A 19,588-nucleotide genomic window follows, 5' to 3' on the forward strand; every position below is an offset into this window, starting at 1 on the left:
TCTGCTTCTGATCCTAGGTTTGTCTGAGCAGGGAACATTAACTGCACAAGACTCGAGTCCCAGACCTGTTAATATTCCAACTTAACTTTACAGGTGGACTATAAGTAAAAGTAGGAAACACAATTAATTAAACGGTTGTATGTTTAAATCACAATTGGAGGAAAACGCTTTATTACTTCTGTTGAATCATTAAAAGCAACTTTGAGATTTTTATTGACATGAATTAATAGTGTCCATCAATGCAAGTGAAATGTTCACAAAACTCGGTTTACCGCTGGATTTATCGACTGTTCTGTTGATGATCTTCAATGGAATCGCTTCATGTCCCACCACACAGGAGTAAGAAGCACCGCTGGCCCACTCCTCTGCTGTAATGGATAACAGGCTGTACGTGAAGAAGGAAGTGTTCTCGCTCTCCGCCATCACCTCGGTGTTCTTGTAGTTACTGGGATTCACTGGCTTGTCATTGTTTGTCCACTTGACGAAGATCTCTCGGGGGTAGAAACCTTTCACTAAACAGGTGAGGGAGAGAAACCTCTGAGTGGAAACGTCTTCTGTTGGTGGCAGTAGGATAGACACTGATGGCTCCAGTAGCTTTTCTCCTGCAGAATATTTGAAACAAATTTAAATCAACTATAAAAATCCAGAACCAATATTGCAACTTCACCACATATTAAAATATGCCAGTTTTGTTTTTAAATTTGGGTTTTATACACTCTCATTTTCTAAACGAGCAGAATGATATCCATTCTATTCATTAAGAGGAAAGAGTTTAATTCGAAAGTCACCTCCATGTTTCTAACCCACAACTCAGACATCCTGTCCATTTGTCGTTGCTGTTGTTAAAAACACAAACCAAGCTTCTTCCTACTTCATTTGACTTATAATCATAAAAGACCGACCTTTGGTCCATTTTGTTCTCAATAAGATATTTAGCTATTCTGCCATCAGACACATCTTTAATGCTCCCAACGTTATTTGAAGCCGACCAAAGCATGCCATGAATGTAACTGGATCGAGATTACACATGGAATACTTTGTTCTTTCATCTCACCACTCACCATTTTTCTTGTGGATGGAGTCTCTCAGAGGAGTCGGTAGATACGGATGGTTCACCACACATTCAAAACTAACGTGACTCAGCCAGGTTTCAGTAGAAATGCTTAACTTGCTGATCACGCTGTCGGGATCTTCTCCAGGCCGGTCAGCAATCTCTGATTTCAGAGTCTTCTTTTCTTGTATCCAGGTGACATTGACTCCAGAAGGAAGATTGGACACAACACAGGTTAATGTCACCGTCGCCTCCAGTAAGACCTGTTCTACTGGCGGTGGTAGGATTTTAACTGTGTAATCGTGGCAGTCACTAACTGCTTTGAAACAGAAAGTAAGTCAATGAAAAATGCATCTTTAGGATCAAAACACCAACTCTTCAGGCTATTCCCACATGAAGTGAAGAAACCACCTTTAACATGGCAACTTCCAACTATTATGGTTCCTGTTGTTTATATATTTTGATTTGTGAAAACATTTGTTATTATCTATAACATGCCCCGCATAATCATTCATAAAGAACACTGGCTTTGTAACAAGTGAAACCTGTGAAAAAGTAAAATCAAAGATATCATGTCGTAACACATGGAATTACCTTCCTTCCAGAGTTCTTCTCTCACTTAAGACCATCCATTGATACTTGTGACAAGAGTAATCTGAATATAACGACTTAATTTCTATGTTCATGAAACTTACTTGCAAATGCTGCTGAGCATTCTGAATGCCAAATTACATCCCCAGTTTTGGGGAAACTGTAATTAATCATAATTATTGTCTTTGGTCTCATGCATTTGCAGAGGATATAAGGTGTTAAAGGGGCAGTGATCAGTCACAGAAATTCTATTCAATACGTTTAATGTTATTGAAAATAATTTGGATTATTGGTGTGAGATCATTCCTAAAACATACCATGAGATATTATTATTCCTATCAAATTTGGAGTAGATCTAAAAACAAAACAGCGAATTTCTTAGTAGAACAAAACTAAACAAATACGAGTGTCTTAAATTATTCTACCAAATTGATGGAAATTTGCGCGAGCATTAATCAGACTTCCACTGCTCACTGTGTGAACATCTCCATTCTCACACTGGGCTCAATCAGCCTGACTAAATTCCTAGCTTGTTCATCCCTACTGTAGCCTTCCCACTAGAATATATTCTCCAGCCACATTCACTAATTGCAGAGAGTATCTTAAAGAGGCTCAATTAGGTCATGTTTATCCAGATTAATCAAATGTGATACCAACTTGGTCTGTGGCCTGGTCCCATGAATGAAGTTGAAGAGCTCAATACCAGATTAAATCTATGGTGCACAATGCCTAAGGCCAACAGGTCATTCCTGAGCAGGAAATGAAGCATTGAACACATTTTGATTTATTTTGAAAAAGGCTCGCTGCATATTTTACCATGTTATTTTGAGACCACAAGATAGTAAGATATAGGAGCAGAATGAGGCAATTCGGCCAATCGAGTCTGCCCTACCATTCGATCGTGACTGATATGTTTCTCCACCCCATTCTCCAGCCTTCTCCATGTACTAACCTCTCTATTGCCATCTTAAGTACAGTCACTGACTTGGTCTCCATAACACTCTGCAGCAACAAATTCCACACATACACCACCCACTGGCTGAAGAAATTCTTCCCCATCTCAGTTCCAAATGGTGCATCCTTTGACTCCGAGGATATGCCCTCGTGTCCTATTCTAGCCTATTGGGCAAAAACATTCACTCCATGTTCACCCAATCTCGGTCTCTTACTATGATCTAACTTTCAAAGAAATATCTCTCTGACTCTGTTACCCGGTCTCCCCACAAGAAACGCACCCCTCCCCCACCCCCAACCCCTTTATCCTTAAGGAAGTCACCAGGCACTCTAACTGCCTCTCCAAGTGTGGTCAGCCAATATACTACTTTAAAAAAAAACTGTTAATCCAGCTCACTGTCTATATGTCTTCAATATGGAGGGAAACATGCGTTTCTGATTTGACATAATGTTGAATTATGAGCAATGCTAAACTAACACTCAAACTGAAATACTTGACACGTTTGTGAATGGGATGCTGCACACCTTAGTGCTGTTCACTCAGTTTGATAAATGTGTGTATCTGATTCACATCGTAGTTCAGAACTCTTGTATGTATGCCTTACCCTGGGGTGTGGTGATGTTTTGACTTTGAGTGCTCTCTCCATGAGTGACCTGGCAGGTATACACTGCGCTGTTGAACCATTCACCATAAGGGACTGTCAGCCGACTCATCACCGAGAAGTTCCCATTCGCCTCACACACAGGAGACGTGAAGACAACAGAATCCACGGATTGGCCATTTTTCAACCATGTCACGGAGATTTCCTTTGGATGGAAATCAGTGATTGAACAGACGATGGTTGCAAACTTGCTGCTTGCGATTTCTTCACTGGGACTCACGGTGAGAAGGAGAGTTGGCTGGAGACGTGAACCTTCATGAAAAACATTGTATAAATTATCTGACAAATTTGATAACAAATACATTCAGTTCTATTATAACAAAGTTAGTATGGTTAATAGATACTAACCTTGATACTAAAAGCATCATAATTGTGCAGAGTGCAATAGAAGCTGAGATCAACACAATACAATTGGCATGACGATGTGATAATGATAATGTAATGCTAAAATTAGAGGTCACAGCAAGGAAGTCAAGAGGCACAGAAATGATAGGTCAGTTAAATCAGAGGGTGAGATAGTAAGGTTGGATGGTATTCATTTCAATGAAACGAGTATGATAAACAAGGCAGATGAGTTAACGGCATAAAGGAGGAAGTGTTGATATCGTGGAGACATGTTGAGAGAGGGGCATAAGTGACAGTTCAATATTCCAAATATAATGCCTTCAAGCGAGACAGGGAAAGATGTAGAAGGGAGGGAAAGATTGTTGATGTTCACCAGTGTGAGGGAATATTGGATATAGAAAACATAGAGAAGTGTTGTGATGTTTTTTTTCAGGAATTAGAACAGATGATGTGATATGCTGTCTTGCTGGATGAAAATAGTTATATTTTAGGGCAGATAAAATGCGTGCAGGCAAAGGATGAAATAGTGTGTCTCTGGCAATAATTTACAATTCCTGGCCACAGGGGATATGGCAAAACTGCCAGTGTGGTATTGTTATGCAGGACGGATGAAGGGAAAAACAATGAAACCACAGGCTCGGCTCAGGCTAGCCTCAATGGTAGGGAAGACATTGTAACTATGGAGAGGGGAATTAACCTTCATCTGCAAGATTAATCAACAATTCTCAGCACGATTGTGACGGGAAATCATGTCTGAGCAATTTGATGGTAGTTTTCGAAGAAATATGTCGATATCCAGATGATAGTAAAGATCAGAGCCAGTTGAGATCAAGTCAATTTGACGAACTGAATCCTGAGTTGTGAAGTGCAGAGGATAATGGTCATAGGATGTTTGTGTGGTTGGAAGTATATGTCTAGTGGTGTTCTGCAGGATTCAGTGTTGATTTATTGATGCCTCTATTATGTAAAAATGATTTAGAATATACTGCAGGAGATTTGGCTAGTAAGTTCACAGATAAAGCGAAAATTGCCGTGTTGGCAAGTAGTCAGCATGGTAGCTTTAGATTGCAGCAAGATACAGAAGGGTTGGCCACTTGCGCTGAGAAATGGCAAATTGAAATCATTCTGGATAAGTGTAAGGTGATGCACTTGGTCAGAAGAAACTATGAGGTATTATGTTTTGAATGGTGGAACCCTGAAAAGGATTGCATGCCCATCGATCCCTCGTAGTATAGCGGCAGGTGGATAAATCGGCTAAGAATGTGTGAAGCGTATTTGCTTTTATGAGCCAAGACATTAACTTTAGGTGTTGGGAGATGATACTGGAAATTAATGAAACAATGGTTAAGCCAGACATGAAGCATCGTGTGTAGTATAGGACTGCATGTTATGGAAGGAATGTGATTAGACAGAAGGCAGCATTGCTGAGATTTTCCAGGATTTTTCTGGGCTGGAAGTTTTTAATTATGAAATGTGATGAACCAAATTGGGGTTTTCCTCGGAGCAGAGAAGGTTGAGAGAGAAGATTATTGTGATGTCTGGAATTATGGTAGACATACACAGAGTAAACAGAACAAAACCTTTCCCCTTAATGGATGGAACAACGTCTCAAGGGCATAGGGTTAAGGTGAGGACAGGAGGATATCGGGGAAAACAAAATCACACAGACGGTGTGAGTCTGCAGCTCAGTGCCAGTAAGTCATGTTGAGGCTGAGCCCCGCATAATATGTGAGAAATATTTAGATGCAAATAAGAAATGCCAAGTCACACAAAGCAATGGATCAATTGTGGACATATTGAACTGGAATACTTAGGGGGCTGTTATTGATTGGTTTGGACTGGATGGGCCGAACGAACTTTTCCTGTGCTTTACATCTCTATGACTATGTCAAATGTATTATAACTGATGACCTATTAATGTTAACTACAGATGTGCTGTTCACCTCAGTTCCCACAAGACTTACATGGCATTCCAGTGCTCTGCTTTGACCCGCTGTGTTGAACCTCACAGGAGATGTTGCTGCAATCTGCTTCAGACTCAGGCAGGGTTAACTGGCTGCTCAGGGTGTAAGTTCCCTTCTTGTTTCTCACGGATGGATAAGTCTTCAATGCAGTCGTGATTGTCTCCCCACCTTTCTTCCAAGTCACGTTGGTAACGTCAGGGGAATAGTCCATGGCCAAACAACCAAAGATCACAGAACCGTCAGCATTGTGTTGCTGACAGGAGGAGACAAGTCCATAAAGTGTGGGAGGAGATACAGTCTCTAGGATAGAATGAACAATTGAGCAAGTCAGTTTCTGTTAATTCGACCTTATTGGTTCCCCAAATGTTTCCTCAGCTGTAAATGTATACCAGTGTGTTCCTGCTAAAATCTTCAGCATACTTTGAGTGTAATTTTGCTTCCAATCAGTCGTTGATCATCACCTATTGGTTCCCTCTTCAGAAACATGCCCTCGACCTTGACAATGACTATATAACTTAGAAATAAGAACACTCTGATCCCACAAAAAGTAACTGTTAGAAAATCTCATCAACTAACACTTTCATTGGATTGCAGGTGACGAGCAGAGACGTTTCACAAAATGCAAACCAAGAAAACGTGGAAGTTGGAATTGGAAATGAAAACTGAAGTTACTGGAGAAACCCAACAACTGGCAGCATCTGTGGAGAGAAACCAGAGTGAACGTTTCGAGTCCAGTATCCCTTCGTCGCTTATCAATGTCAATCAGAATCTACTCTCTCTAAAGAAGGCAGTTGCAGGGCACTGGGACTGAGAGAATGTCTGTCACAGCTGATATCATGCTCATTATCTGGAAGCTCAATGATCGACTTCACAATTATCTGAATTCTGAAGGACTCTGAAACATAGAGGACCATTAAGGTTCAGAGACTTTGGAGTGTGACAGCTAGCTGAACTGAGCATTTACGTGAAAATGATTTGAGAAATGAACAAGTACTCTTTTACTTCAATAACTATCAAACTTACAAGCAGTTCATGGTAAAACTCTAATCTCTCAGACTAACCACCGCTCTGACTCTCTGTCTCAACCTCAATTTTCACTCACATTGACAACCCCTACACTGTTACACGCTCATTCACCCTCGGAACACTCGAGCCTCATCACAAGAGATAACACACATTCAAGGCAATCCATATTCCAGACGAGAATGTAATCTCGATTCCTTTCACTCAATTCCACTCCTGCTACACTGCATCTGGTTCGTGGTGAATCTAGTCCTGACACCAGACTTTTCACAGCCCCTGACAGGATGCCACTTCCCCAGATATGACCTCAGACCTTCACCACTGACCTCTCATCTCACCCAAGTCAACCTGTGCACATTGCACCCTAGCTGAAAATGTGTTGCTGGAAAAGCGCAGCAGGTCAGGCAGCATCCAAGGAGCAGGGGAGTCGACGTTTCGGACATGAGCCCTTCTTCAGGAATGAGGAGAATGTACCAAGCAGGCTAAGATAAAAAAGTAGGGAGGTGGGACTTGGTGGAGGGGCGTTGGAAACGCGATAAGTGGAAGGAGGTCAAGGAGACGGTGACAGGCCTGAGTGGGGGTGGGGGTGGAGAGGTCAGGAAGAAGATTGCAGGTTAGGAAGGTGGTGCTGAGTTCGAGGGTTCGGACTGAGACAAGGTGGGGGGAGGGGAAATGAGGAAACTGGAGAAATCTGAGTTCATCCCTTGTGGTTGGAGGGTTCCTAGGCGGAAGATGAGGTGCTCTTCCTCCAGCCGTCGTGTTGCTATGGTCTGGCGGGGGAGGAGTCCAAGGACCTGCATGTCCTTGGTGGAGTTGGAGGGGGAGTTGGAGTGTTGAGCCACGGGGTGGTTGGGTTGGTTGGTCCGGGTGTCCCAGAGGTGTTACCTGAAACGTTCCGTGAGTAGGCGGCCAGTCTCCCCAATATAGAGGAGGCCACATCGGGTGCAGCGGATGCAGTAAATTTTTTCCACACTGCATCCTAGCTCTGTTCCCATCTGCCCTACGTCACACTCCAAGCTTTACATTTTGACATCATATCCACTTGCCACATCAGTACAGCGCCCTTGTGTCCCCAAAACAGCCCAGCCGATCAACTAACCTTCCCGACACCCTGCCCACCTCTTAACTAACCAACCCGGCAGCCTGCCCAGCTTTCAGCTAGAGAGTCTGACACCTTGACAACCTCTAAACTAGCTAATCTGACTCACTTCTAAGATCTCAACTAACCAGTTCAACACCCTGCCAAATTCTCAACTAACTAGCTTGACACGCTGCCCAAGTCTTAGCTAACCAAGGAGCCACACTGCCTCCTCTCAATTAACCAACCCGACAGACTGCTCACCTCTCAACTAACCAGTCCAACACACTGCCCACCTCTTAAATAACCAGTCTGAGACCCTGCCATCCTCTCGATTAACCAGTCTGACACCCTGCCAACCTCTTAACTAACCAGCCCGACAGTCTGCACATCTCTCAACTAACCAGTCTGATGTCCTGCCAATGTCTGAACTAACCAGTCTGACACCTGTTTATCACTCAAATAACCAACCTGACTCCCTCCCCACATCACAACCGACCAGCCTTGCACACTGTTGACCTCTCAACAAATTGGCCTGGCACCCTGCCCACCTCCAACTAACCAGCCCCGCATCCTCCTCAGCTCTCAACTAGCCAGCCCTGCAGCCTGCTGGCCACTCAATTAACCATCTTGGCACCAGGGAGACACCCTGCATTGCTGCTCAAACGACCCCTCACCAACCAAGCACAATGCGACCAAGTTATTTCCTTGTGACCATTATGATTTGCTTTGATGCCAGCCTGCCAGACTAGGTGCATGCAAGCTTACTGAGCAGCCACCCAACATCTCACGGCCTATCAGCTCAAAATCTACCACATCACCAACCTATCTTCTCACTAGATCTGCAGCTTCCAACTTTCAGCGTACTCCACATTAAATCAGAGATTTAGAGAGTCATATAACACAGAAACAGGCCCTTCAGCCCAGCTCGACCATGACAACCAAGGTTCCCAAATTAAACAAATTCCATTGTGTTTCATTTGACCCATATCTATCCAGATCTAATCAGTTCCTGCACCTGTCCAAATGTATTGGAAATATTGTAACTGGATCTGCATTTGTCACTTCCTCCAGCAGTTCATTCCAATGTCAGGTACAGTTGCAACACAAAATCCCAACCTTTATACTCAATGCTCTGTGCAATGAGGACACAATTTACAAACACATTCTTCAACACGCCAGCTACTTGAGAAACCACTTTCAACAATATATGTATCTGATCCCTCAGGTCACTGTGTTCGACAAAGCTATCCATTGCCATATAATTAACTCTTAATGATCAATGTTCCTGAATCACAACCCAGTGCACTACCATTCATTTTAAGTTGTGACCTGATTTCTCTTCCCAAAATACAATGAGTCATATTCAGTTGAATCTGAACTCTATTTGTACCCTCCTCTGCCCATTGGCCCAGCTGATCATGATCTCGTTGTACTTTTAGATAACCTTTATTGTCAATTATACAAACAATTTTGCTTTCATGTGCAAACTAAACAACCATGCCCCATTTAATGGTTTCACAATTTTTAATCAACATTGCACATGGTTCACCTTTTTCCCCCACATACCTATTGTTTCCTTCAACACTTGAAAAAACTATCACCTTCATGAAATCATTTGATGTTTTGACCTCAACCCCTTTCTGTGACAGAGAAATCCAAAGGTTCATTCTTTAGTTAAACAGTACACAAAAGGATTCAACCTTATCATCTGTGGGTAAGACTGTTGACTGTTCCTCCAAACGTCACTACATTTTGACTTGCAATTCGTTCATTGCCCCTTTACTCTTTCTAGGTCATAGCCATGGAACTCGCTTCCTGACAGAGCTGTGAAAATGTGAATACCACACAAATGTCAGAAAGTGAAGGAGGCCAAAGTCGACTGATCCCTCAAGGAGACGTAAAATGCCTAACATTTCCACGCCTATCTACAGATGCAAATAACTACTAGAAAAAGTGAAGATGATTCTGGCGCCTGTGTGTCCACACAAAGATGACGTGCTTAATAGTTTCACTTTGTGTCGTTTGATTGTATTTCCAGTGAACTACTTCTTACTCATTTAATGGACAAGAAGCTTTCCTCATTTTTAGCACGGCAATCATACTTTATACTTCCCTGGAATAAAGATATATAATGTTCAATTAAAGGGATCTGACGATTGGGATGATTGGGTTGGAAATTGTCAGAAACTAAAAACTTGTTTTCACGAGCAATTAATTACAACCTCATTTGTCACATTACATACTCACACAAATGCCTTTCAGAAATAGTGTCTCCCTCTGTTATGTGCAGTTGAATCATTAAATCTGATTCAATAATTCTATACAGCAGCCATTGCCCTCTGGAACAGGTTGTTACTTCATCATACAGTTTCTTCTGAAATTATGGCTCTACATGAGATCATTCACTTTCAACGATGACCTGCTATTAAATATTTCTGAAAATTCACAATTTGGTAAAACATATTTTGTCTCTGAACAACTTGTTTCCTAAAAAGGGCTTCATTTTTAAATGAAACAACAAACTTTGAATGCTAGAAATCCGAAATAAAAACAGAATTCTCTGAAGAAAATCGGCAGGTCTGGCAGCTCTTGTGGAGAGAAAGGAAGCTTAACATTTCAAGTGCAGTGATCCTTCTTCAGCAAATTGTTTTCATATTCTCCCGCACGAGAACTTATACCTATTGGGTTAGACAGTGATTAAGTTTACCTGACTTCTGTTGGAAAAGCACTATAAGAAGATGCACTGGGTGATCTGAGATATCCATTGAAGACTAGTTGAAAAGCTACCACCAAAGTGTTGGATTCAACCAAAATCCCACTGGACTGAACAGTCAAATTCAGTCACAGTAATGGTTTGATACAAACGAAAACTGCTCCGACTTAATATCATCAAATATGCTTTGGAAATAATTAATTGTGGTTTAGTTATAAATGGTATTGATAGAACAGCAAGTCAAGATCCCGAATTTCTTTGAGGAATTACACTATTAACTCAACAAACAATTCCTAAAAGCCTGTGAACGAACATTGATTTGAAAAAGGCTGCAAACCGCAAACTTCTGTCTAATACCCGAGGCCCAAGTCTGGACAGCTTTTAAATCGATTTCACAGGCCCCTGTGAGTGGACTTCCAATAATACTCAAAGAATTCAATGTGTTTTCCCCAGAAATAGCTGGATAAGACATGGTATTACATTCCTCACTAACACGTTGTAAATGTACACAATACATATGTCTCAGAGACAGAGACACTACCACTACATTATACCAGATCTGAACACAATCTCCCACATCACAGACCACCGGTTTGAGAGTGCTCAAATTTGTTAATAATTAACCCAGGATTTCAGCAACCAGGGATTGTTACAAAATGCTTACCCGATGAAAGTAGCATTTCAACAATTATCCAAGAATGATTTGATAGCAATTCTGAATTGTTCAAGCTCTATGGGAACTATAGAGGAATAAAACTAGGATTTGCGCTGCCATAAATTTACTGTCACTGGATTTCAACTGAGAACTCCCTTCCTCTTACCCTGTGTATGTTGCTGCACCAGATGGTCTGCTTAGCTTGAAATAGATTAGAGTCTTTAGAAGTGTAACATCACCTCTACCAGTAACATTACATGCTGACAATAAGTTCTTAATAATTCGATTCTACATTGTGCCACTAAATGTGTCACGGACAAGAGAGGCACAAAGAAAATATACAGTATATTTCCCTCTGTCTCACTGAATGATATATCCTTCATTGCTAACAACTGACTTCAGGGTCTTACAACTTGACTTTTGTTACTGAAGTGTTTATTCTGATTGTAACATTTCAGTCAGGTCTCTCAATTCTGTGGTGACTAACTTCTGGCAGACAAAAGTGGTTTCGAAGCACCACATGACATTGAACTGTCTGAGACACAGGTGTCTGAACTGGTCGATTTACAACTGGTCAGGAACAGCTGACAACTCGGTCGAGATAACACGGGAACACACCGTAAAACAGTTCTGATCTGAACAGATATATCTGCTCAATTCGTCACATCAAATGTATTCACTGTAATTTAACTTTCATGATAGGGACTAGCCAGAGAGAAAGCATCAATGCTTCTCAGAACGTTTTCACAATGAAGTAAGATTCCCTACTGATTTAATAAACTCAATAGTGATTGTAAATAAGAAACTTATTGACGTGTACCATTTCGCCAATTGAAGCACAGTTCCGAGGGAAATAGAAAATTCTCCAAATTATTTCTGCATATTCTTAAAATATTTCTTGAACTTTGGAAATTTTGCACACACTGCTCAAACCCAATACTGCATTCCATTGTGTAAATGCATATCTGATAGATACATTAGGGCAAGTATTTACTCTCAGATGTGCTTGGTAATGGCAAGTTATTTTCCTTGATCGCTCTTTCTAATGAACGATTTTTTTAAAAAAAAGAAAGTGTATGAATTGAAAACAGTTTCTGTCTGCATTCACTGCTTTAACTGATGTCGAAATAAATGATCATCAATACTCAACTAATATGAGCAATCTCATTCAGATTGTTACATTACAGAAATCGCACCAGTATATTAATTGAAGTAAATATTACTCTGTTCTCAGTGTTTAAATAAGCAATGTGCTCTACTACCCTCCAGTTCCTGTCTTCTCTAAACATGTGAATTCTTCTTCTGTCGGAAAGCATAGGCATAAAAGACAAAAGGGTGGCACGGTGGCTCAGTGGTCAGCACTGCTGCCTCACAGTGCTACGGAATCCGGATTCAACTCCCACCTCGGGCAACAGTCTGTGGGAAGTTTGCAGATACCCCCGTGTCTGGGTGGGATTCTTGCGGATGCTCCCGTTTCCTCCCACAGTCCAAAGATGGGTAGGCTAGGTGAATTGGCCAAGCTAAATTGCCGATACTGCCCGGGGTGAATGTACCTGGGCAGGTGTTTTGAGGAGGGTCAATTTGGACTTATTGGGCCGAAAGGAATACTGTAGGGAATCTTAAAATCTCCGATTTTGTATCATTTGTTCCCATGGTGCGTTGATGATGGATTATTTTAATTAATTCGAAATCTAGTCTTGATGGCATTATCCACTTCAGCAGTTGTTACCGAATGGATGACTATTCCGTTGATATGTTGTTGCAAAATGTATCTATTTACTTAAAACACACGGATTGGGAACATCTAAAGCACTGCGTGGATTAAATCACTCAGTTAATGTTACATTATTATTCATGTAAATCTAATTTAAGCAAAGGTACAACAATTAATTATTTAAAGTTAAAATGAAAACCTGATCAATTCAGTGAAAGCAATCTACTCTGCATCGAAACATTTGGAGCAATGATCTTACTAGCAAGGAAACTTGTGTGTAGGGTACAGCGGAAATGAAAGAAAATTCTTCATTAATGATATCACAGTAATGACACTTTTGCTCAATAACAAGAAAAAATAGAACATAATATTTCTGAAATTCTATTTATATTTCTTGAGACTTGCAAACTATTTGAAGACAGACTTTGCAATCTAAATAGAAAGTTGAGTTCTGTGTTTGGAATTTAAGGATTGGATTAGATTAGTCCTGAATTATTACTTTCAAATAAAAATCGCGCCCTAAGGTATCTGTTTTCCCTTCATTTCCAAACCCTTTGCGATTTGCCTTTCACTTAATATTAGCTTTATGAAAGTTCAACTCCAATGCTGATGGCATTGAATGTGGAAACTGCAGCGGTTCACTGTCACCAACCATGCAAATATTTCAAAAGCAATGTAGAGACTAAAAACAGCTTTACCAATATAACAAACTTAATTTTACCTAATCACATTCTCTCCTCAACTGAATAACGATTACCAAATCACAACACTGAGGATCAATGATGTGTTTGCAGCAAAACTGTTTTACTGCAAACATTTTCAACAGAACCAAGAACATAATGTAACCTCACAAAAAAATCTCAAATTGTAATCCATCAAAGCTGCTCGCCATCACACAAGCGAATGATTAAAAATAGAAATAAAAAGTCATAACAGCTGCCATGGTTCTGAGATAACTTATTGAACAACACTTAAAGCTTTAAGATTTTCGACAACAACTCAATGTATTATCAACCCACATAGTTTTTCTGAACATGTCAATCTTGTGCAGTGCACAGTAGAGCAGCTGAAGGCATCTATTGATTAATCGCCTTCAGGTCAAAATAAAATTAGTTCAATGGACAAACATTGCTCCATTATAATTGAATGTTATGATAATTTAGTCTCAATTACGAAATCTGATCCATTTGGCAGTTTAAGATTTTAGACCCAAATTTTATTTTGAATGAGGCTACTCGAAACAGACTTTAACTCGTTTACAATTAGAACTGAGATGTATTTATTTAAAAAAAATACCCGAAAAAGTCGTCTTTTTTTTAAATTTCCAACACTTCCGTGTTTCTGCCTTAAGTTGGTCTTCAGACAGTTACAAACGGATATAGTGTTTTCAATCAGTCAGAAAAAAAGTATTGCCACGAGTTTAACAAATGCAGAAACGATTCAGTAAAAAGAACTTCACAAAAGAGACAATCTCTTTTACTGATAGAAAACACCAATTACTGAAAGTATGAAAACGCAGTTCAATTCCACAAGTTGAATCAACTCAATTCAACAGAATCAAATAAAGCAAAGTCAGAACCCAATCAACGTTTCAACAGAAGCAAATAAAACACATTCAGCATCCAATCAAAAGAATGAAATGTGGCACCGCAAGAAAAATTCATGGCAATATCTAACGTTCTTGCACTCAACAAAATTTACAAATTAAATGACAAAATGCAATCTTGGTAAGAACATTATGTACACAGGGAATAAATCAATAATGATATTTTAGCATATATTGGTCCTGTCTGGTAATATTTCGTACATCTTTACGTCCTTAGCATTTGTTGTCGACAATAAAACTCACAGATAATGGGTGTTACTGACATTAAACATTGTTTAGACCACACTGATTAAGGTATGTCATGCAAACCAGCCACACAGAATGCACATCTGATTAAAACAAAAGATGCACTGAGCATCTGAATCCATCACCACCACTTTCATTACTTTCTGAGACTTAATGTAAGTCTATTGTCAGTTTTAACATAAATCAAACGGAAACAAATCAAGGCTCAGCACAGACTCTGAGTTTCAGTTAATTCAGTAATTATTCACATGAGCAGAATGTTAATAAAAAAAGACCCTAAGAAAGTTCACGTCCTTACCTGAAGTCACCGTCACCATGGTCCCTTGACCCCAGTAACCAAGATAGTCACAGCGGTCCATACCCTGGAGTGGGTAACACAATAACAAATTCTGCATAAAAACAAACGAAATCCTGCTGTTATTTTAAATATTCGGAAACACTGTCAAAACGAAGTCACAATAAATCGTCATCACGTTATAATTGCACTGTTGGATATTGATCATTCTTCCTAAATAATTATAATGTTTTATACTTCACAGATATGAGGTGATTCTAAACATCACCAACTGGTGCATCAGTAATTATCACCAATTTTACAAATTTAATTTACAATTTAAACCGTGATAATTGCACAATACCTCACAGAACTAACACCGAAATTCAAGTTTAGATAGTCTATACAGGTAAACATTGACTCGTTTCACGCAATGGGGCTGGACGGGTTTTTGTATTGGTCATAATTGCAGTGTCACCCCAGTATGTCACTATGAGACACATTGTGTCAAATATTACAGCGAGCTGCAAACTGTAAAATGCAGATATTTAATTTCATCAATTCCTGGATAGAAGTGATTCAGACTCCTCTAAAAATGATTTAGTGGAATATTTCAGCTTTTTCTATTCACTGTATTTTCAAAGCTCGGAATACTTTTGCAAGTTTAGCGTGCATTTAATGTGGTCATCAACATGAGGAAAGTAGAATAATTTTATAAATTTGTCCAAACTAGTCAATACTGGATGGGATTCAAATTAGGTCTCACGTTATTTTCTCGGTCCTTCAATGGTAATAATCGCCAGCTTGAAATAAACCCTTGTCAGTGGTTTTTGTGTGAGGATGTCACTGTACACATCACTGTGACCCACTGTAGTAGTATCTTGCACAGTAATAGATGGCGGTGTCTTCGATCTTCAGGTTTTCCATCTCCAACGCGAAGATGTTGTTTGATGTGTCTTTGGACGCAGTAAATCGATTCTTAATCGCTGGAGCATAGTTATTGCTGGATGAACTTTTGTATTGAAGCAGCCACTCCAGCCCCTGTCCGGGAACCTGACGGACCCAGCTCATCCAAGTATTGTCAAGATTGAAGCCGCTGGTTTTACAGGTCAGTTTCAGGGTGGCTCCGGGATGGCCACTTTCTGCTTTTGGTTGAGTTAAAACAATCTCGGACTGGACACCTTTAAAAATGAAAACAAAAATAACCCATGAGCATTAATGCTGACGAAACGATGCCTGAGTCTTTTACATTCCTGAGACAGACTAACATTGAGACAGTAACAAAGAGAGACATGAACAAAAACACACTCACATGATAAGAACGTCAGTAGCAAACTGAGAAAAATTGTTGACTTAATCATTCTGATAACTTGTGGAGAACGGTTCTGTCAAGAGCTCTCTAAACAAACCAGCTCCAGGAGTGTTGAACTAAAGCACAGTGACCCGGATTTATATGGCCAGTAGAAGGGGCAGGCTTACATGTTCTGCCTGTTGGTTTCCTGCTGGAGACTGAGACTGGATCCTTGTATCACCTTACACAGCCCTAAAAATTGTCGCATGTTTACACGAGGTTATTCTTAAACATGGAAATATACACACCTTGTGAAAATGTTTTGCTGATTAGCCTGCTAGGAAGTGTTTTTTGAATGGGGAAAGTGAAATTTAACAGCTTGAAGTATTTTTCAGATGAATTTTCCAGATATTTTGTTTAAAACAACAAAACAAATTCAATTGAAAGTTATCTCCCTGTGTTCCAACATGCATTTAATAGTAAATAAAACTAAAATTAAAGTTCGAAGATATTATCAGCCAAATAATTAACTGGCAATACTTTTTACTGGACACTCCAAGTGTCCGCCACACTACAAAATAACTTGTAAATCGTACCAGATGTTTCTAAATTCACTTTATGCAACTGAATACAGAGCGTGTACAAAGTGATTATGTATAGAATATTCAATTAGAAATTAATTCCGTTTAATTCTACGTTCAACCACAAGCAGTAAAAGCTAAAAGGAAGTTCAATATCATTGTCAGACAATACAATTACTGACTTTATTTCTGCAAGCACTCCAAGTTTCTCTCAAATTACAAAATAAGGTATCATTTCTAATTGGCGTTCCTAAATTCAATTTAGGCAAGCTAATATCGAGCATGTCTAAAATGAATCTGTTTAGAATGTGTGTGTGTGTCACTAAACTGTTTAGACACGGAGATTAGAAGAACTTCCCCATATTACCGAATCTCTCTCCTTGTATCTTTTTTCAACATGAACCGACCAGAAGATAGATATTTGAAAATGGATAGTAAAGGAAAGCTGTGTGCCCTAGAAATAAAAAGTGAATTGACAATGAAACGTAACACTCAGATAAACCTTTGAAAGAGAATCTAATAAAGTGGAGCAGGCCGGTCGAGAAGTTAGAAAATAATTCTCAACATTCAAACCATTGCAGGTAACTATTTGGGTACATCAGGAGTGTCTGGCAAGTTACAGAGTATTACATCAATAATTGCCACGGATGTAGATCATAAGCAGCACATTTCTCCGCGCATTGGTAAGTGTGACACGGAACTGTCAACGAGTAGAAATCAGTGAAAACTATGCATTACACTTCACCGGTGCTCACTGTGTATAAATGCCCCACTCGGTTTTACTGAAATGCATTAATCAGAGAATGGTGCAACAGGTTATGCGAGTTCAAGCCAATTCAAGTTTGTCAACTTACTTTGAGAAAATGACAAATGTTAGTACAATGTGGGAGTTTGGTTCCATTAAAGTCATATTCAAGGGCTTTAAAAGTCCTCAATACAAACGGTTTATTAACTATGCTGATCTTCAGCAGGAACTAATATAAATGTCTGTCATGCAGTCAATTTCCTGTTTCCTGATTGTCACACAGTGAATGTTATGTTGAGTGACCATCCTTGTTAAAGAAGAAATGCCAAGTGAAATGTGTCTATTTTGGGTAAAGTAGAAAATACAGTTTGTTTGGTGAGATTTTGTTTTAGTTGATTCATACTGCCTTAAATCTGCCAGATACAGTAGTTGGCAGCAATTAAGCCGACTGCAGAAATGGTTTGCGAGCTTCCAGTTTCATTTACCGGAAGCATCTGGAGTCTCTGCAGTAGATCAAAGATATTTTGTCTCACTGTTGACCACTTGCCAGAAAGCCAACATCAAACCATAACCACTGCCTCGGCATTAATAAATCTACTCAGCAACAATGCTACAGAAAATATTATTTTTTAGCTGTGCAACTTGGAGAACTGGTCCCTTCTCTCATTAAAACAAATATTCAGAGTCTCAGACACAACATAAAAGTCAAGGTTGAATTTCCGACTCAGTCCCGACTCAGGCGACTGACTGTGTGGAGTTTGCACATTCTCGCCGTGTCTCCATGGGTTTCCTCCGGGTGCTCCTGTTTCCACCCACTGTCCAGAAATGTGCAGGTCAGGTGAATTGGCCATGCCAAATTGCCCGTAGTGTTAGGTAGAGGGATAAATGTAGGGGTCCCGGTGGGTTGCGCTTCGGCGCATCGGTGTGGACTTGTTGGTCCAAAGGGCCTGTTTCTACACTGTAAGAAATCTAAGAAATCTAATCTAATCAACATTTCACTGGAGGATCACTATAGCACTCTATGAATTTGTGAAAAACAAATAGATAGCTAGTCACGGAGTCATGGAGTGAAATAATGGAGAAACATACCCTTCGGTCCAACCAGTCAATGGGCAACCATAATCTCAAACGAAACTAATTCCACCCGTATTGGCTCATATCCTCCCAAACAGCTCTTATTCATGGACTTAACTAAAAGGCTTTTAAAATTTATAACTGTATTCATAACTAACTCTTCTTCTGGAAGTTAATTCCTCACACGAACCATTCTCTGTGTAAAAGTTGCCGCTGATATCATTTTAAAACTTTTCTCCTCTCACCTTAAAAAAAATGTTCTCTACTCTTGAAATCCCCCAACACTAGGGAAAAGACATTTGCCATTTTCCTTACCATTCATGGCCTTTATAAACTTGTACAAGGTCACCTCTCGAACTCTTACGCTCCAGTGAAAGAAGTTCGAGCTATCTGGATATCCAACAGTGGATCTGTTCCTCACATTCTCCCGCGTGTTTAAATTAGAAAGCCTCCTGCCTCCCCACGTCCACATATAACATTCCTTGATTTTATTTCAAAGAATTGAAAGGGACTTGTCCTTCCTGTATTGTTCAATTTTATTTTGCTTCAAACATCATCACAAAAACTGTTGTCCATGTCATTGCTGATTCATGGGAGATCCCCGCGCGCACAATGTCTACTGAAATACCTACATAACCATCCTGAATGTACTTCGCAAGTACACCTCTTACTCACAAACACAATTAGACACCAGGAACAGTGAATACCCTCTCTGCACGCCGCCACACCTTTTACTTTGCCATTTGTGAAAACCGTACTGTCAATATTAAGTAAAATAAATATATTTGTTTTAACTTTCTTAATTCATGTTGCTGATCTTGGCAGAATAAAAGGATGTTGTTGTCAGCATTTCTGGGGAACATGCGGACATTAATTTTCATGTTAAAATAAATTTAATAAGTAAGTCAAGAACAGTTTAAATGACTCGAAAAACGATGATTAGAAATGGGTCATGAAGATTCTCAGGGCTGTGCCAACTGTTTCAATAGTGATATAAATCTGCCTACAGTTTTCCCAT

At 39.8% G+C, this 19,588-nt stretch overlaps 1 gene segment (V, D, J or C); it reads right to left on the bottom strand.

Moving 5' to 3' along the window:
* Positions 1 to 210: 210 nt before the first annotated feature.
* Positions 211 to 16,240, bottom strand: LOC132808995 (Ig heavy chain C region-like). The segment is given in 7 exon segments: positions 211 to 602; positions 1,062 to 1,367; positions 3,202 to 3,510; positions 5,568 to 5,867; positions 14,904 to 14,948; positions 15,740 to 16,060; positions 16,192 to 16,240. Coding segments are annotated over 7 exon segments (1,722 nt in total).
* Between the last annotated feature and the right edge of the window lie 3,348 nt (positions 16,241 to 19,588).

This window comes from Hemiscyllium ocellatum, assembly GCF_020745735.1.
Source record: "Hemiscyllium ocellatum isolate sHemOce1 chromosome Y unlocalized genomic scaffold, sHemOce1.pat.X.cur. SUPER_Y_unloc_2, whole genome shotgun sequence".
Classification (NCBI taxonomy): Eukaryota; Metazoa; Chordata; class Chondrichthyes; order Orectolobiformes; family Hemiscylliidae; genus Hemiscyllium; species Hemiscyllium ocellatum.